The sequence below is a fragment of the Dendrobates tinctorius genome, unplaced genomic scaffold (assembly GCF_039654945.1).
Source record: "Dendrobates tinctorius isolate UK_male_01 unplaced genomic scaffold, ASM3965494v1 ptg000140l, whole genome shotgun sequence".
NCBI lineage: Eukaryota > Metazoa > Chordata > Amphibia > Anura > Dendrobatidae > Dendrobates > Dendrobates tinctorius.
In genome coordinates this window covers 18,391,892-18,412,930 of record NW_027361808.1, presented here as the reverse complement: position 1 = coordinate 18,412,930, position 21,039 = coordinate 18,391,892, and the positions used below count along the sequence as shown (strand labels likewise).

General features: G+C 44.5%; 1 protein-coding gene across 1 annotated transcript in view; it reads right to left on the bottom strand.

The window, feature by feature from the left end:
• Positions 1-734: 734 nt before the first annotated feature.
• TTL (tubulin tyrosine ligase) overlaps positions 735-21,039 on the bottom strand; it is a 68,669-nt gene continuing 48,364 nt past the window's right edge. Inside the window, exon 7 of the mRNA XM_073545160.1 lies at positions 735-1,032. Within this exon, the coding sequence (XP_073401261.1) occupies positions 918-1,032 (115 nt within the window). The 3' untranslated portion in view covers positions 735-917. The remainder of the gene's footprint in view (positions 1,033-21,039) is intronic.

Genomic DNA, 21,039 nt, shown 5'->3' with positions numbered 1-21,039 from the left:
TCCTGTAAAAAACAGAATTAAAATAAAAAAATACGGATATACTTACTCTGTGTTGGCCCCCGGAGTCCTCCCAGCCCTCAGCGCCGCTGCCAGCAACTTCTGTTCCCAGGGATGCATTGCGCGAATGACCTCTGATGACGTAGCAGTCTCGCGTGACCGCTACGCCATCAGAGGTCATTCGCGCAATGCATCCCAGGGAATGGAAGTTGCCGGCAGCGCCAATAAGGGCCGGGAGGATTCCGAGGGCCAATGGAGGGTAAGTATATCTCTATTTTTTAAATTATTTTTAACATTCTTTTACTATTGATGCTGCATAGGCAGCATCAATAGTAAAAAGTTGGTCACACTTGTCAAGCACTATGCTTGACAAGTGTGACCAACCTGTCAATCACTTTTCCAAGCGATGCTTCAAATTGCTTGGAAAAGAGCTAGCATATTGCAAGCTAAAAACGCTTGTGTTTTGCAGGAACACGCATGCGAATTCCACATGCGTTTTACCCGCGACAGGGAGTGGCGGAAATGCTGCAGACAATTCCGCAGCATTTCTGCAACGTGGGCACATAGCCTTACAATGTGTCTATGGAGCATTAGAATGCAATTACACTACACTAAATATACAGTTATATAAGTTTAGGCAATGAAAAGTTTTGTGGGAGGGCTTCCTTAAATAAAAAAAAAATAAGTTATAAGTATTTAAATATATTAAAAAAAAACAAACAATCAATGCATGTGTCTAAAATCATAAAAGCATCTTTAAGTTCATTTTACCTCATTTTCTGTACTTTCAATAGTTTCATTCTATCCAGTGCAATTACCAATTACTTTAATTGGTATGACAGTGGGCAAAATCATTGATTTGGATATCAAACAGTAATACATGAGGCAGCAGTGCTTGTGCGTATATAGTATGGCAGTCTTCAGAGTTTGATGAAGGCATTGTCCTGGGTCTGCTTCTGCACAGTGTCACTGAGAGGAAAGACCATGGAGATGGCCAGATCCACAATGCCTTGGCAAAGTTCTGCATAAAGCTTCCTGGAAATAGAAAAAAAATACAGATATTATAAACACTTGTGTTCTCCACTACATTCCTTTTATGTTGGAGTAAAAGGTTAGTTGGAAGAATGGACCAGTCACTTCTTTTGAACCTGAAGTGATACAAGAAGCATAAAAAGACTAAACATACATACAGTCATGAAAATATCAGAGAACAATTAGTTTGCAGTAAAAAAATTACTGAAAAATATTTATTAAGGACACATTGTAAAAGCACACGGATATTACAAAGACATGATACATGTTTCCAGGAACGTCCCAAAGTACGGTGGTATCACCCTCAGACAAAGGTACCTAAACAGCTCATGTTTACGGATTCATGATGCCAGAATTTTAACACCATATATAAGGGCTTCCATAACACATGGGGCAGTACCAGGTACTGACGCTCGTCAACACTTGGTAAGCTCTTCCTGATCTTGTTTGTTTACCCTAAAGCACTTTTTTATGCATACTTTGCACTATGGGCATCATATAGAGCGTCACTACCTGGTACTGCACCAATGTGTGGTGTTCTTAACCCCTTACCTACATTGGACATAATATTCCGTCCATGTGACCCTGGACCTAATTCCCATGGACAGAATATTATGTCACAGCGATCAGCAGCGCCCATGTGGTGAGCGCCGCTGATCGCGGCCGGGTGTCAGCTGATTATCACAGCTGACACCAGGCACAATGTGTCAGGGGCAGTCACGTTAACCCCTTGCACACCACGATCAAACACGATCGCGGTGTACCGGGGGTTAAAGGGAAGCATCGGCAGGGAGGGGGCTCCCTCCGTGCTTCCCTGAGCCCCCCACGGCAGCGCAATGTGCAGCGCTGCTGCGGGGTTCTCTTTCCTACAGGTCCCCGAATCCAAGGGGACCTTCGGGGGGCCTGTAGGGAGCTGACTTCCTCAGTGCCTGCAAAGCGCAGGCATGAGGAAGCCTTCTGCACTGCCTGTGACAGATCGCTGATCTGTCACAGTGATCTGTGATGTGACAGATCAGCGATCTGTCACAGGACAGTGATGTCCCCCCTGGGACAACCTAATAAAGTTAAAAAAAAAAATAAAAAAAGTGTAAAAATAATTTAAAAAAAAAAAAAAAAAAAAAAAAAAATCGCTAAATAAATTAGAAAAAAAAAAAATATTCCCAAATAAATTCATTTTTTGGAAATAAAAAAAATAAAAATAAATAAAAGTACACATATTTGGTATCGCCGCGTCCGTAACGACCTGCCCTATAAAACCGTCCCATTAGTTAACCCTTTAGCAAACTCCTTAAAAATTAAAAATAAAAAAAGAAGCAAAAAATAATGATTTATTATCATACCGCCGAACAAAAAGTGCAATAACGCGCGATCAAAAAGACACATATAAATATCCATGGTACCGCTGAAAACATCAACATGTCCCGCAAAAAAGGAGCCGCCATACAGCATCATCAGCGAAAAAATAAAAAAGTTATAGCTCGCAGAATAAAGCGATGCAAAAATAATTATTTTTTAGATAAAATAGTTTTCATTGCATAAAACCGCCAAAACTTAAAAAAACGACAAATGAGGTATCGCTGTAACCGTACCGACCCGAAGAATAAAACCGCTATATCAATTTTACCGCACGCGGAACAGTGTAAACGCACCCCCCAAAAGAAATTCATGAAACGCTGGTTTTTGTTCATTCTGCGTCCCAAAAATCGGAATAAAAAGCAATCAAAAAATGTCACGTGCCCAAAAATGGTACCAATAAAAACGTCAACTGGTCCCGCAAAAAATAAGACCTCACATGACTCAGTGGGTCAAAATTCGGAAAAATTATAGCTCTCAATATGTGGTGATGCAAAAAGTATTTTTATAATAAAAAGCATCTTTTAGCTTATGCCAGCTGCCAAACATAAAAACCCGCTATAAATAGTAAATCAAACCCCCCCCATTATCACCCCCTTAGTTAGGGAAAAATAATAAAATTAAAAGAATGTATTTATTTCCATTTTCCGATTAGGGCTAGGGTTAGGGCTGGGGCTAGGGTTAGGGCTGAGATTAGGGTTAGGGGTGTGTTGGGGTTAGGGTTGGAGTTAGAATTGGGGGTTTCCACTGTTTGGGCACATCAGGTGCTCTTCAAATGCAACATGGCGTCAGATCTCAATTCCAGCCAATTCTGCGTTGAAAAAGTCAAATGGTGCTCCTTCCCTTCCAAGCTCTACCATGCGCCCAAACAGTGTTTTACCCCCACATATAGGGTATCAGCCTATTCAGGACAAATTGCAAAACAACTTTTGGGGTCCAATTTCTCCTGTTACCCTTAGGAAAATAAAAAATTGGGGGCAAAAATATCATTTTTGTGGAAAAAATACGATTTTTTTATTTTCATGCCCGGGCATTATAAACTTCTGTGAAGCCCTTGGGGGTTCAAAGTGCTCTCCACACAACTAGATAAGTTCCTTAGCGGGTCTAGTTTTCAAAATGGGGTCACTTGTGGGGGGTTTCCACTGTTTAGGTACATCAGGGGCTCTCCAAACGCACATGACACCCGCAGACCATTCCATCAAAGTCTGCATTCCAAAACGTCACTACTTCCCTTCCGAGCCCCGACGTGTGCCCACACAGTAGTTTTCTCCCACATATGAGGTATCAGCGTACTCAGGACAAATTGGACAACAACTTTTGGGGTCCAATTTCTTCTGGTACCATTGGGAAAATAAAAAAATTGGTGACTAAAAGATCATGTTTGTGGAAAAAATACGATTTTTTTATTTTCACGCCCAGGCATTATAAACTTCTGTGAAGCACTGGGGGGGTTCAAAGTTCTAACCACACATCTAGATAAGTTCCTTGGGGGTCTAGTTTCCAAAATGGTGTCATTTGTGGGGGGTTTCCACTGTTTTGGTACATTAGGGGCTTTCCAAACGCGACATGGTGTCCGATCTCAATTCCAGCCAAAAACGTCAAATGGCGCTGCTTCCCTTCCGAGCTCTGCCATACGCCCAAATAGTGGTTTACCCCCACATGTGGGGTATCAGTGTACTCAGGACAAATTGCAAAATAACTTTTAGGGTCCTGTTACCCTTGGAAAAATAAGAATTGAGGGTGAAAAGATCATTTTTGTGGAAAATATGATTTTTTAATTGTACAGCTGTAGGTTATAAACTTCTGTGAAGCCCTTGGGGGTTCAAAGTTCTCACCACATATCTAGATAAGTTCCTTGGGGGGTCTAGTTTCCAAAATGGGGTCACTTGTGGGGGGTTTCTGCTGTTTAGGTACATCAGGGGCTCTCCAAACGCGACATGGCGTCCGATCTGAATTCCAGCCAATTTTGCATTTAAGAAGTCAAACGGCGCTCCTTCCCTTGAGCTCTGCCATGCGCCGAAACAGTGGTTCCCCCCCCACATATCAGGTATCAGCGTACTCAGGACAAATTGCACAATAACTTTTGCAGTCCAATTTCTCCTGTTTCCCTTGGTAAAATAGAAAAAATTGTACCTGAAGTATTTTTTTTGTGAAAAAAAGTTAAATGTTCATTTTTTTTTAAATATTCAAAAAATTCCTGTGACACACCTAAAGGGTTAATAAACTTCTTGAATGTGGTTTTGAGCACCTTAAGGGGTGCAGATTTTAGAATGGTGTCATTTTAGGTATTTTCTATCATATAGACCCCGCAAAATGGCTTCAAATGTGATGTGGTCCGTAAAAATAAAATGGTGTTGCAAAAATGAGAAATCGCTGGTCAATTTTTAACCCTTATAACTGCCTAACAAAAAAAAAAATTTTGGTTCCAAAATTGGGCTGATGTAAAGTAAACATGTGGGAAATGTTACTTATCAAGTTTTTTGTGTGCTGTATCTCTGTGATTTAAGGGCATAAAAATTCAAAGTTGGAAAATTGCGAAATTTTAAAAATTTTCGCCAAATTTCCATTTGCTTCACAAATAAACGCAAGTTATTTGAATGAAATTTTACCACTAACATGAAGTACAATATGTCACGAGAAAACATTGTCAGAATCTCCGGGATCCATGAAAGCGTTTCAGAGTTATTACCTCATAAAGGGACAGTGGTCAGAATTGTAAAAATTGGCTCGGGAGTTAACGTGCAAACCACCCTTGGTAGTGAAGGGGTTAAGAAATATTTTTCAGCAATTTTTTTTACCGCCAACTCCTTGTTCTCTGGTATTTTAATTTGTATTGGGAGTAGGTATTAGGTGTTTGGGTGATTTTTACTGTGCATCCACCCGATTATGCAGCTTGGTTGATTGACATACATACAGTCATGGCTGAAAGCGTTGGCACCCTTGACATTTTTCCAGAAAATGAAGTACCGTATTTTTTCAGGCAATAAGACACACCTGCTGCAGTTTTAGAGGAGGAAATTAGAAAAAAAAATTGAAGATTGTGGTCAATTCTCTATTAATATCCCTTATCATGGGAAATATATCTATCTATCTCTATTAAGCAGGTGCGTCTTATTGCCTGAAAAAATACAGTAATTCATTTTGTGGAAAAGCGTCAAGGGTGCCAACGCTTTCGGCCATGACTGTATGTATGTCAAACAACCCAGCTGCATATATTATATATATAGAGATAGATATATATATATATCTCTCTCTCTCTCTATCTCCCCCCCCCATCCTGGTATACAGGGGCCCCATTTGGCTGAGTGCAGACGGAGTTTTGAGCCCTGCCGATTTTTCCGTGCAGAATGGAAGAAAACCGCGGGTCAAATGACCTGCATTTTTCCTGCGGATTTCTTCCATTTTTCACGCGGTTTTCATGCGGTTTTTGTGCGGTTTTCCATTGCGGTCTTCCCCCTGCGGATTTGGTAACAGGGGAGATAGAAAACCGCACAAAAGAAGCAACATGCTGCGGATTTTGTACCGCAGGAAAACCGCGCGGAAAAATCCGCAGCGTCTGCACAGCGTTTTTTTTTTCATTCATTTTAAAGGTACTGTACATCACAATGCGGATATGCAACGTTTCTGCGCGGTAAAATCCGCTGCGGAAACGCTGCAAATCTGCATCGTGTGCACATGGCCTTTCAGTCCTGGTACACAACATGGCCCCCCCCTTCAGAAGAGAAACTGAAAAAAAAAACAAAAAAAAAAAACAAACAATCCATTCTCCTTACCTTAGTACCCTTACTACGCTATGTTGTAGCTTCCTGTCCCGAAGCCAGCAGTTGATTTATACTTGTAAGCAGCGCATGGCAGTGACGTCATGCGCTGCCTACAAGCGGAGGACAGCTGCCGGAATACTCACTGCTCTCCACGGTGGGACAATGTGCATGTGGAGCAGTGAATAGTCACTGATCTTAAATAGCGAGCATACTTGATTGCCTGGCACTTGTAGGAGCCAGCAGCTGCTTCTCCTGTGCCTACTATTAACCTCCCCATCCACAGTACGTACATCTGGACTATAAGACGAATCCCCCCCCCTCTGTTTTACTCCACATTTTGGAGGAAGAAAGTGCATCCTATAGTCCGAAAAATACGGCATTTCTCCAAGAAAATTATTGCAAGTACACGTTTTATTATACAAGTTTATTTTCTTTGTGTGCTTTGGTACAACAACAAAAAGAGAGAGGAAACAAGGCAAATTGGACATAATTTCACACAAAACCCCACAAAATCATTGGCACCCTCAACTTAATATTTGGTTGACCACCCTTAGGAATAAGTAACTGCTATAGCTTTCAATAACAATGAAAAAGCTTCTTACACCTCTCAACTGGAATGCTGGGCAACTCTTTTGCAAACTGCTCCAGGTCTTTTATATTTGAAGGGTGCCTTCTCCCAACAGCAATTTTAAGATCTCTCCACAGGTTTTCAATGGGATTTAGATGTGGACTTATTAATGGCCACTTCTGAACTCTCCGGTACTTTGTTTCCATCCATTTTTGGGTGCTTATTGAAATACATCTTGGATCATTGTCTTGCTGGAAGACCCATGACCTAGGATACAAACCCAGCTTTCTGACACTGAGTACTACTTTGCGACCCAAAATCCTTTGGTAATCTTCAGATTTCATGATGCCTTGGACACAGTCAAGACAAAGTGCCAGAGGTAGCAAAACAACCCCAAAACATCTTTGAACTCGCCACCATATTGGACTGTAAGTACGGTGCTCTTTTCTTTATCTGCCTAAATCTATTGACGGTAAACCGTAGAATGATGTGCTTTAGCAAAAAGGTCTATCTTGTTGTCTCATCTGTCCACAAGATGCTTTACCAGAAGGATTTTGTCTTATCTGCATACATTCTGGCAAACTGTAGTTAGTTTTTTATGTCTGTCAGTGGGGTCCAACTGGATCTTCTGCCATGACATTTGAATTGAATGAAATGCTAACGGATAGTTCGCGCTGACACTGTTGCACCCTGAGCCTGCAGGACAGCTTGAATTTCTTTGGAACTTGATTGAGGCTGCTTATCCACCATATCTTTTGTTGCAACCTTTTATCAATTTTTCTCTGCCATCCACATCCAGGGAGATTAGCTAGTGTCAAAGGAACATCGAGATCTCTGGAGATTGACTTGTAACCTTGAGATTGTTGATATTTTTCAACAGTTTTGGTTCTCAAATCCTCAGTTCTATTCTCTTTCTGTTCTCCATGTTTAATGTAGATAAACTATATATTGTGGTTTGCGCTGATGACGTTTCCCCCTATGTTACATACTGCATAGAATATTGTGAGAAAAAAATAAACATTCATCAGGCAGGTGCGAACGCTGTAGCATGATACAGAGGATAATATGCATATAATGATTTATGATTTAGCCAGTTTTGTTGGGAAAAAAAATCATCATCATATTATCCACTGTATCATGCTACAGCCGCCAGCACTTCCCTGATGAATGTTAATCTCCCCCTCCCCACAATATTCTATGCAGTATGTAAAATAGAGGGCAGGTCACTGAAGGATCAGTGACCTGTCATAAGCCCATAAGGATTAATATGTAAGCAAAGCACCACATAAAGCCCCCATCGTTTTAGTCAGTATAACGGCACCAACCTGACAATGTCTGTAAGTTTACTGAGCAGAATGCTGCCGACAGGTTTGCTTTAATAATTTTAACCAAGAAAAGGCCCTATTAACTCTTTTTTGCTTTCCAGTTTTCTTCACTTCACTACATCCTTAGTGTGGTGCACACACAGACACACAATGCAAAGATGTAGTCAACTTCTCCATTCTTATCTGGTTTCAGTTGTGATTTTCATATTGCCCACATCTGTTATTTGCCACAGGTGAGTTTGAATGAACATCACATGCTTGAAACAAAGTTGCTTAATCACAATTTTGGAAAGGTGCCAACAATTTTGTCTGGCGCTTTTTTGGTGCGCTGTGTGAAATTAATATCCAATTTGCCTTTTTTCCCCCCCTTTTTGTGCTGTTCCAAACACACAACACACAAGGGAACACACAAAGGAAATCAACATGTGTACAACAAAACGTGTCATTCCAATAATTTTCTGGAAAAAATTCAAGGGTGCCAATAGTTTCGGCCAAGACTATGCCCAGCAAGTAGTTTTGACATCGCTATACTACATTAATTGGTTTAACCATTCTTTAACCCCTTTCCTACAATGGACGTAATATTCCGTCCATGTGACCTGGGCCCTAAGTCCCATGGACGGAATATTACGTCATAGCGATCAGCGGCGCCCACGTGGTGAGCGCCGCTGATCGCGGCCGGGTGTCAGCTGATTATCACAGCTGACACCCGGCACAATGTGTCAGGGGCGGTCACGGGCCGCCCCTGACACGTTAACCCCTTGCACACCGCGATCAAACACGATCGTGGTGTAACGGGGGTTAAAGGGAAGCATCGGCAGGGAGGGGGCTCCCTCAGTGTTTCCCTGAGCCCCCCACAGCAGCACAATGTGCAGCGCTGCTGCGGGGGGCTCTTTCCCTGCAGGTCCCCGGATCCAAGATGGCGACGGGGACCTTCGGGGGCCTGCAGGGAGCTGACTTCCTCAGTGCCTGCTAAGCGCAGGCATGAGGAAGTCTGCGTCTATGCCTGTGACAGATCGCTGATCTGTCACAGTGATCTGTGATGTGACAGATCAGCGATCTGTCACAGGACAGTGATGTCCCCCCTGGGACAATGTAATAAAGTTAAAAAAAAAAAGTGCAAAAATAATTTTTAAAAAAATCGCTAATTTAAAAAAAAAAAAATATATATACCCTAATAAATTCATTTTTTGGAATTAAAAAAAAAAAACAATAAAAGTACACATATTTGGTATCGCCGCGTCCGTAACGACCCGCCCTATAAAACTGTCCCATTAGTTAACCCCTTTAGCGAACCCCTTAAAAAATAAAAAACGAAGCAAAAAGTAATGATTTATTATCATACCGCCAAACAAAAAGTGAAAACGCGCGATCAAAAAGACGCATATAAATATCCATGGTACCGCTGAATACGTCATCTTGTCCCGCAAAAAACGAGCTGCCATACAGCATCATCAGCAAAAAAATAAAAAAGTTATAGCTCGCAGAATAAAGCAATACAAAAAACGGTAATTAGACCTACCGGTAATTGTGTTTCCAGGAATCCATCCTGACAGCACATTGGAGGACGTCCTTCTCATCCGCAGTGGGACAGGAAACCACGAGAGTTCAAAAGGATCCTCCCCCTACTATCCCTCAGTGATCTCACAAAGTAACACATCTGGATGGATGCAAACATAGTCTTTATTTACACCAACATTCTTCATACACATGTTACATCAGAGTTGTATGGAAAGTATTATCGGGAGGGATCTAACAGTGCTGTCAGGATGGATTCCTGGAAACACAATTACCGGTAGGTCTAATTACCGTTTTCCAGGTCACCACCTGACAGCACATTGGAGTAGTACCAAAGTATATTGGTCCTAGGGTGGGACTACTGCATGGAGTACGTTTCTCCCAAAAGTAAGCTGTGTGGATGCTATGTCTAGTTTATAGTGCTTGGAGAAAGTACTAAGACTGGTCCAAGACGCTGCCCTGCAGATTTGTTCTGCCGAGGCTCCCCCCCTTACTGACCATGAAGCGGCCATGGCCCTGGTTGGTGGGCTCTAAGGTTCCCCGGGGAATCTGACCCTGTGATCTGTATGCTATGCTAATAGTGGATCTAATCCACCTTGCTATTGTTGATTTTGACGCTTTCTTCCCCTTGTTGGGGCCTCTGTATTGCATGAAGAGGTTGCAATCCTGCCTCCAGGGTCTGGTTGCGTCCAGATACCCGAGTTCAGTTTCTCTTACGTCCAAATTATGGAAGGTTCTTTCCCTGTTATTCTTGGGAGACTGGAAAAAGGAAGGGAGTACTACTTCCTGGTTCATGTTAGAGCTCGAGATAACTTTGGGCAGGAAAGCCAGGTCAAGTCTTAGGACTAAACGGTCACTAAACACCTGTAAATAGGGGTCTTGGGTTGATAAGGCCTGCAGTTCTCCTAACCTTTTGGCCGAGGTGACTGCCACTAGAAAGGCTGTTTTGAGAGAGAGATTACCGATATTTATCTCTGCCCCTAGCTGATATGGCTGTTTGCATAGCGTATTGAGGACTAGGTTAAGGTCCCAGGGTGGTATGCTCTTTCTAATTAGGGGTTTTAGCCTTTTCACCGCCCTCGAGAACCGTGCTACCCATGGGTGTGATGATAGAGCTGTGTCGTAGAACACGCTCAAGGCTGCCATCTGCACTCTCAGCGTGCTGGGCGTAAGGCCTTTTCTGAACCCCTCCTGCAAGAAATCAAGTATCTTCGGGATGTTGGGCTGGTCAGTTCCGACTGTCGCCTCTCCACAAAAGCTACAGAACTTTTTCCAGATTTTGTTATATATCGCCGCGGTCACGGGTTTCCTGCTGGCTTGTAAGGTGGAAATAACTTCGTCCGATAGACCTCTTGCTCTTAGGACCTGCCGTTCAGGATCCAGGCTGACAACTGGAAAGCCTCTGGTCTTTGATGTAGGACCGGGCCCTGATGGAGGAGGTCTTCTCTTCTTGGCAGGAGAATGGGTTCCTCGTCCGCTAGTTTCCTGAGTAGGGGAAACCAACTTCTTCTTGGCCAGTAGGGAACCACCAGTATGACCCTGGCTTTGTCCTCGCAGATCTTTCTGAGGACCCATGACATGAGGGGTAGGGGCGGGAAGGCGTACAACAGACCGCTGCTCCAGGATTGTGATAGAGCATCTATTCCTGCCGGATCTCCCAGGGGGTTCAGGGAGTAGAAGGTCCTGAGCTTTGTATTCCATTTGTCTGCGAACAGGTCTATTGTCGGTTGTCCCCAACGATCGCACAGGCTGCTGAACACTTCGTCGTTGAGCTCCCAGCCTGTCGCAGTTATCCTTTTCCTGCTGAGGAAGTCTGCGATCTGGTTCCGGGAGCCCTCCAAATGCACGGCCGAGATTGAGAGGACCTCCTTTTCTGCCCATCTGAAAATCTGATCCGCTAAGCCCTGAAGTGCTGGGTGTCTTGGTCCGCCTTGGTGATGGAGAAAGGCCACTGTTGTGGTATTGTCTGACATAATTTTTACGTGTCTGTTCTTCACGTGAGACCCGGCGACGAGCAGTACTTTCCAGACTGCATGCAATTCTCTGACGTTGGAGGACCTGTTGCTGTCCTCCGGACTCCATCGTCCCTGGTAGTACTTCCCTGCGACATGTCCGCCCCAGCCGAATAGACTCGCATCCGTTGTTACTACAACCTCCGGTGACTGAACCCATGAGACACCCCTCTTTAGGTTTCTCAGAATGGTCCACCACAATAGCGATCTTCTGGCTCGGGGGGGTCAACAGTATCTTGCTGTCCAGTGAGCTCTGTCTTCTGTCCAAGGATGCTAGGACTGCGTGTTGCAGGTCGCAGGAGTGGAACTGACTCCATCTGACACAGGAAATGCATGAAGTCATCAGCCCCAGGACTCTCATTGCGTCCCTGATCGATACTCGATTCTTTGAGAATTGCCGGATCTTCTTCGGCATCATGGTCTGCTTTTCGGTTGGAAGATAAGACATTCTTCTTTCCGAGTCTAGCATGACCCCCAAGAATTTTATTTTGGGCTTGGGTACAAGATCTGACTTCAACCAATTTACGATCCATCCTAAACTCTGCAGCGTGGAGATCACAGACTGACAGTCGGCCCTGAGCTGGGCTGCCGAATCGGCTATAATTAGGAAGTTGTCTAGATACGGGACCACGAAGATGTTCCGGTCTCTTACGTAGGCCACTACCTCTATCATTATTTTTGTGAAAATTCTCGGGGCTGACGCAAGGCCGAAGGGTAGGCAGCGAAACTGATAATGGTAAATCGTGCCGTCTTTTTCGACCGCGAATCTGAGGTACTTTTGGTAATCCGGGTGGATAGGGACATGATAGTACGCGTTTTAGCATGCACATTACTGCTCCCTTCCCCAGGAGTGGAATCGTAGATCTTATTGATTCCATTTTGAAGCGTCTGTATGTTACCCATTTGTTTATGGGTTTGAGGTTTATTATGGTTCTGTTCTCCCCCGAGGGTTTTTTTATTGCGAAGAGGCTTGAGTAGTGTCCTCTGCATTCTTCCTGGGTGGGAACCGGAGCAATCGCTCCCATGAGTAGGAGATCTTGAATGTCCAACCACATGGGGGAAGCGGAACTGAGATGCGAATTGGTGACTAGAAACCTGTTCGGGGGCAGGGAGTTGAATTCTATTTTGTACCCCTGAGAAATGACCTGTAGTACCCAGGGGCTGGAGGTAATTTTCTGCCACTCTCCTGCAAACTTGAGCAATCGCCCCCCTACTCTGGTGGTGTCATTTTTTTCGGGAGCTGGACCCGGGCGGGAAAAGAGGTTATCTCTGTTCCTATTTCTACCCTCGACCCCCTTGGGGTAGCTCCATCGACCCGACTTGCCCTTCCCCCTGTAGTCCGTTCTCTGGTTGTAACAGGGTCTACGAAAGGGCTGATATCTCTTACGCTTCTCTTCAGGGAACCCTTTCTTTTCATCTGAGGCTTTTTCCAGGATATCATCGAGCACGGGTCCGAAGACCCTGCCCCCCGAGAAGGGAATTGAGCACAGCTTATTTTTTTATTGCATGTCGCCTCCCCAACTTTTAAGCCAGATAGCCCTTCTGGCTGTGTTAGACAAGGCCTGGCTCCTGGCCGTGAACCTAACCGATTCTGCCGAGGCGTCGGCCAAAAACCCAGTAGCTAAATTCAGTAAAGGGAGAGACTTCAGAATGGTTTCCCTCGGGGTTCTATCTGATAGATGCTCCTCCAGGTCATCTATCCATAGATGCATGGAGCACGCTACTGACGTTGCAGCTATATTCGTTTTTATGACCGCTGCTGAGCTTTCCCAGGCCCTTTTTAAGAGCCCATCTGCTTTACGATCTAGGGGTTCCTTCAGGCTTGAGGAATCCTCGAACGGAATTGCTGTCTTTTTTGATACCTTTGCCACTGGGACCTCCTCCCAGACTTTGACCTCCTCAGGGTCAAACGGCAGACCAGGGCTGTGGAGTCGGTAAGCCACAGTTGCGACTCCGACTCCTGGATTTTATCAGGCTCCGACTCCTTCATAAATGGCCAATTCATAACAACAAATTTACTGTTGTAAAATATTAAACATCGTGCTTATTCAGTTTCTCACCATCATATAAGTAATCAGACCACTTAGAGCAAAAACTACATTTATTAGAATACAATTAGAATATAGCAAGTAACTTTTATAAACTTTTCTAAACTGTAAGTAAATACGCAATAAACACTTTTATGCAGTTAATAAGAAGAAATCTATAAATTTGTCCTCAGAAAAAGTATTGCCTCTGTCAGATCCTCCTTCATGGATACCCTCAAATCTGATCTAATTATTTTGAGAGCAGAGAACAACCTCTCTACATTAACTTGTGTAGGTGGCAAAGCAGTAACCACTTGGGCAACATCTCTGACAATGTCAGGATACAGAGGAATCGCTTGTTGCACTGTTATTTTTGATGAATGGTCAAATTTCTCAATTTCTTTTAGTGCACATGAAAAATTCTGCTGAAATGTACTGGCTGTGTTCCTTGATGGGGATGACTCTTCTTCTATGCGGGAACGCTTTGCACGGTCCTTGTGATCCAAATATTTTTTGAAATTAAATTCTTCATCAGTTGATGATGAGGGTGAAGATGTGGCAGGACGACCAAATTCTTCTTGTTCCTCCTGACTGTTCTGCAACCCTTTCATCCTTACTGCTATTTCAAACAGAGCTTCTTTTCCTTTACTTAGCTGTTGATCATCTAGAAGAATCCGATGCATTGGGTCTACATAAACAGCTACCAAAAGAATGTTATTTTGTAATAGTAGCTCCTCTCTCCGTTTCATTGATGTAGCAATGCCACTTGCAATTAACCCTCCTCTTTGGGATAGGCGAAACATCAGGTTCTTCCACTCCTTTAAGAAAATACCTGGAGTTAAGTCCTCTGCTTGTAATTTTTTAGTCACTGTAAATGGGTGCTCTAGCAATTTTTCCAGCTCAGTCACCTGATTCCACTGACTTTCATTTAGCGTCAGTTGAGGGTTAGCCATGTCTACAAGAAAGGTTTTCAGTTCAACCAAGCGCTGAATCATTAAGGCCTCTTTCACACATCAGGTTTTCTGCTTCAGGCGCGATCCGGCGCTTTTGACTAAAACCGGATCCGTCGATATGCAATGCCGGATCCCGTTTCCCCCCCATTGACTTGCATTAGAGCCGGATCGAGCCGGATGGCCATGCGTTTCATCCGATTTTCGCCGGATCCGGCAATGTGACGCGATCCGGCGTCTGGAAAAAACGTTGACTAACGTTTTTTGTATCCGTCGAAAAAGGCGGACACGCCGGATCCGGCGTGTCCGGCTTTTTCATACAATGAAAGCCTATGAGCGCCGCAATGCGCCGGATCCGGCGACGGCCGGATCCGGTTTCTTTGGTCTGAGCATGCTCAGTAGCTCTGCCCACAGGACATATATAAAAGCAAGACAATGGGACCCTCAGCCACACCCAACATGCCACCCAAGCCAAGAACCAGGAGCAGGAGAAGGCAGCAGACATCTGCAGCAGCAGCACCATCAGCACCACCCCAAATGGAGCAGCATGCTGAACAGCGGGAGGGGAGTCCAGCAGCAGATGAGAGACGGTAATTATCAAATCCCCCATTCCTCCAAACTAGGGCTATGGAATATCAAGATATTCATTGGCCCTTTGTTTCTCTTTATTCAACAGCCGCCCAATAGATGCAGCAGCAGCAGCAGCAGCAATGGCAGCAGCAGAAACACCACCCACAGCCATGGAGTCTGGCCATGAGGAAGACAGCACATCTTCAGGGAGCCCTCCCTCGCATCGTCAGTGTTTGACGGTAAGTTTTTATTTCCAAAATCCATCATCTCTGTAATATATGTGTATTCATTGCCTTTTATTTCAAAACAGGAATCACAAGATGAAGAGGAGCTCCCAGAAGAAGAAGGAAGGGGTGGACAGACACTTGGAGTGGGCTCACAATTGGTAAGTTTTTTGCATCAAACGCAGAAACACAACATCACACTACACACAACACATAGAAAACAATGTTCTGCAGACCACACACAGCAAACAAATGCCTACATCCAAAGACATAACATTTTTTGTTTTCTTCTCTAGTCTTCCCAATCTGGTGCTCGGCCAAGAGGTCCTCGCAGTGCCTCCCAGGGTCGTCGGCGACAGCAATGCGGCGGTCACCAGCGAGTAAGTATAAATATTTTTGCTTTGTTTTTTTTGCACTTTTTATTTCATTTCTTTTGTGGAGGCTAATTATGTTATTTTTGTCTTTTTCTTTAACAGCCTTCACAGCGTGCTCCCGACTCTGACGGTGAGGATGGAGGGATTGATGTGGACCGCCTCATCGATCTCGTCAGAGAAAGGGAGCCGCTCTGGAATATGGCTGTCCGACGCCACACTGACCTGATCGTTACCCGACGACTCTGGGAGGAAATCTGTTCGCTCCTTGTGGACCGCTGGGAGGACCTCGAAGTTCGGGCCCAGATTAAAGAGCGTAAGTATATACAGTACCGGTTGCTTGATTTAAACCAGTGTTTCCCGAACTCCAGTCCTCGTGGTCCCCACGGATCATGTGTTCAGGATTTCTATTTACTTTGGAAATCCTGAAAACATGACCCCTGGGGACCATGAGGACTGGAGTTTGGGAAACACTGATGTTGTATACTAACCACTTTGTCCTTTCTCGTTTCAGGGGAGAGAATTGTGAAGCGGTGGCGGTCTGTGAGGGATCGTTTCAAGAAGGAGTTCAATAAAGAGATGCGGGCCCCGAGTGGATCTGGAGGACGCAGGAGCAAGTACAAGTACGCACGAGCCCTGTCGTTCCTCCGGGAGACAATGCTCACCAGAAGGTAAATATTACACACCACATGTGACAAAAAAATGTTTAGATGTAACTTTTTTTTTTCAGCCAGGGCCATACCATGTCACTATTTTAATTGTTTTTTTTTCTCTTTATTCCACAGCACGGTGAGCAGCACTCGGGAGCCTGCACGACTGGACCCTTCTGAGGCGATCCCTGAGGAGACCGGCACCGAGGGACACTTCGACCGCCCCGGTACATCTGCACCTTCCCAGCCTTCCCACACATTCGACCCATCTGTTCCATCCACCAGCACAGGAGCATCGTGGCCGCCTACATTACATGAAGCTGCTGGTGAGGAGATCGCTTTCCCTTTACCCCACCCTTCTGCCCCTGCCACCTCTAGTACACCAGCGGGTACTGGGCGGCAGCGGCAGAGGGGTCAGGAAAAGACTTATGGGCCAGAGTTCTTGCATCTGAATGCATCTTTCCAGAACTGTCTAAAAGTCTTGTCAGAGCAAATCTCCGCAGGCTATCAGCAGATCAACTCCAGCATTCTGGAGGTGAAGACACTTCTGCAAACCATGCATTCAGAAGCAAGATCTTCGCCAAACCACACCTTTTTCAGGTCTGTTGTGGAGCGCATGGAAACGCTCTCTCCTGCCCAGCAGATGCATGTAATGCATTCATGCCACGCTGCTCTCCAGCAAGTTACCTCCCAACCTCCTCCTCCCACCACAGTAGTTCCTCCACCTGCACCCCCTCCAGCCACTTTCCATCCTCCCCCTCCTATTACATCTACACCCCCTCCAGCCACTTTCCATCCTCCCCCTCCTATTACATCTACACCCCCTCCAGCCACTTTCCATCCTCCCCCTCCTATTACATACCATCCACCTCCCCAGCACCAGCAACCTCCCCAGCACCAGCAACCTCCCCAGCACCAGCAACCTCCCCAGTACCAGCAACCTCCCCAGTACCTGCAAACTCCCCAGTACCAGCAACCTCCCCAGTACCAGACATCTCCCCACTTCCAGCAACCTGCCCCGTACCAGACATCTCCCCACTTCCAGCAACCTGCCCCGTACCAGACATCTCCCCACTTCCAGCAACCTGCCCCGTACCAAACTCCTTCCCCATACAACTTGCCATCAACATCATCTGCTCCTACAGTCCCTGCCCAACCCTCCACTCCACCACCCACCACCTCTTCTGCTTCCCACATGTCCACCCATTCTGTAGTTTTTTCCACACCTTCACCTCTAACTGTTCCTTCCCCACCACGATCCCAGTCCTCTCTCCACACTCCCAGTGTCGAAGTGTCCCGCAGCCCCTACAGCAGTATTTCCACCACACACTACACAGATTTATAATGTGTGTATTTAAATAAAAATGACCAGTTTTATGGTTTCAAAGCTTTATTAAACAAGTTTATTAAAATTTTAAAAAAGTTTACTAAAAAAAACATTTTTCAATAAAAGTTAAATTATTTTACACTGGTTGTCTGTCATTTCTTTCTGCGGCGAAAAAGGTTAAATACAGGGTATTTAAAAGGTGAAATGGTATTCAAAACTAGGTATATAACTGTGGGTAAATTTTAGCTTTTTGCCACAGTTGTGTTCCTTGTTTGTGTTTGAAGCAAAGTATTTCACCTAAAAAGTTGTGTTTATTGTTGGTGATTTCATAACAATGTACACAACTTTTGTTAAAAGGTGAAATACTTTGCATAAAACACAACCAGGTACACACCTGTGGCCTAAAGCTAAAAATAGAGACCATGACAAGATAGCCAACTTTGGTTGGCAAAGGTATATACTGTTGGTACAGAAGGTACACAAGTTTGGTTGGGCACAAATCTTTCACACTCTGTCATCCTGCCAGTGTACTCTGCCTTGAGGTGACAAAGTATAGTGCAAAATTGTCCCTCATTACTGAAACCGTCACAGAACTTCTAGTGGTAATGTCATGGTAATCTTGCAAGGTGGTTTCTTCAGAGGTGTCCTCAATGGAAATGGGTTCCTTGCAGATAACAAAATTGTGGAGTACCACACACGCTTTGATCACCTCGTCCACAATTTCTGTCTTGAGGTTGATCGCAGTCAATAGGACCCGCCATTTGGCTGTCAGAATACCAAAGGTACATTCAACCATTCTTCTTGCTCTTGTGAGGCGGTAATTAAAAATGCGTTTTGGTCTTGTCAATCCTCTGCTTGAGTACGGTTTCAAAAGGTGTTCTGACAGCTGGAAGGCTTCATCCCCTACACAGACAAATGGCATAGGTGGACCAGATGTTTGCGGCAGCGGTCTAGGTGGTGGGAACTGGAAGGTGTTTCCATACAGTTTACGCCCCATGGCAGACAGTTTGAAAACTTGAGAGTCATTGGAGCGGCCATAGGCCCCAATATCAACCGCAATAAATTTGTATTCCGCGTCAGCGATGGCCATGAGGACAATTGAAAAATATTTCTTGTAATTGAAATATTCCGATCCCGATCCAGCTGGCTTTACAATGCGGATATGTTTCCCGTCCACAGCGCCCAAGCAGTTGGGAAACTGACATATCTGTTGAAACTTGTCAGCAATTTCAATCCACCTCTCTGTTGTGGGCTCTGGTAAAAACTCTTCAGCTAAGGAGTCCCACAGTGCACGGCATGTGTACTTCACTATTCCAGATATGGTGGAAATCCCGAGTCTGTACTGGAAATGCAGTGACGAAAGGGATTCTCCAGTTGCAAGAAATCTGTGGGGAATTAAAAAACAATAAATTAGTTTTAAATCACAGCATTACATACCAAAACTGAGCTATAACACTTGGAGATACAAACTACCACCAACAAGATTGCAGTGAAAGTGTGCTCTGATGCGATCACATCCAATAAATGTGGCTTACCTTAAAGTCACCATCAGACGCTCTGTGGGTGAAACAGAGAAGCGGCAATAGGTGTCCGCTTTTCTTATGAGGTGTGCAATGCGCTCCACCAAGTAATCAAAATTCTCCATTTTCATCCTAACATATCCAAAAAATTTATCCGGGTTTCGTCGAAGGTCCATGCAGAGTGTAGAATAGACCCCACGCGTCATTCTCTTGGCTGTGATGGGGTGGATCCACAAACGTCGTCTACGATGCCTGATGCGCTGCTGTCTCGCTCTCTCCTTCTCCAGAACAATCACCCTCAAACGATTCGCCTCCGCTATAAAATCCGCCAAATTCTTCAAAATATTTCCAATGACAACATCCATCTTCGCCAGTAACTTGCTCTTCTCTCAAACCTGCACTTTCTCCTCTACAACCTGTCAGAGAAGGGCTGTAGGAACATGCTATATATAGTTTTCCAGTAGCCAATCCCGTTCGGAAGGCCACAAGGGTCAATTTTAAAAACCGGATCCGGCGTAATCCGTCGAAAAACGGATAGAAAAACGGATGGACCGGATGAGATGGATCCGGTTTTGTCTGTCAAGAAAAAGACGGATCCGGCAGAAAACCGGATCCGTCACATCCGGTTTTACTAAACATTTGCCGGATCCGGCGTTCCGGCATGACGCCGGATCGCGCCTGATGCCGAAAACCTGAAGTGTGAAAGTAGCCTAAGTAAGTACTGCCCCATCGTGTGGCTTGATCAATAATTGCCCCTTTTCCAGCACGTCTCTTCAAAATTGAGTCAACTTTAGGGGTTCTAGCAACAGTAGCCAATTTTCTCACCTTGCCAATCAGTGCAGCAGCATGTCCTTCTTGCAGACTGTCTCTTATAGCCAGCTGTAGCGTATGCACAACACAGCGCATGTGATGAATGAAAGAACATATTGACACAGTTTCAACAAGATCATCTAAACTATCATGTTGCTGTTCATCTGAAGCAACTTCAGTTTGCTCCTCAGTTACAATACTGTGTTCCTCTATTTCAAACATTTCTGTGTCTGTGGACCCAGAATGTTCTTCTAGCTGCTGGTCACCATCATTACTCTCATTCATTAGCTTAATAGTACTTATCATATTTGAAGCATTGTCAGTTACGACAGAAAGAACTTGCTCTTTTTTAAGTTCATAGTCTTGCAGAACTTTTCCACCAAGACCTGGAGAAACTCACTGGTGTGATGAGCTTTGGTGTCTTTTACTGCCAATGTCTTGGTAACTATTTCATTTTTGTCACAAACAAATCGGACATTGATGGCAAAATAGTTCACTCTGTGACGTGTGCAGGCATCCATTTTAAGAAACAATTCGATTACTAATTTTCTAATACTCTCTCTCTCCAGAGAAACACCAAGCTTGCGGGCCATTTCCCCATTCAGACACATAAAATCTGGTCGTGAAAATAATGAAATAGGCACACTATCCTTTACAACAAGCTCTATGATCTGTTTTTTAAATGTATCTACTGTCATTGTCACAGTAACTTTGTCACTGACAAAATATCTTGCAACTGATGGCTGCAAAGTTCTCTGCTCCTTTGTTTGGCTGGAAGAGCTGGGCACTGGTTCATTGGTTTGGATGCAGTCTTTCTCATCCACTGCTTTCAGTACTTCTGGATGAAAGCGCTGTAAATGTCTCTTTAGATTAGAAGCTCTGGTAGGAGCATTTTTATCTTTGCCTGAATATGCACTCATCTTGGCTTCACAGCATTTGTTTCCGTCTGGATCATTTGTCATACACTGACAGACATGTTTTCTATCTTGAGTGATGGTGAAATGTTCAAATACAGCTGATTTAA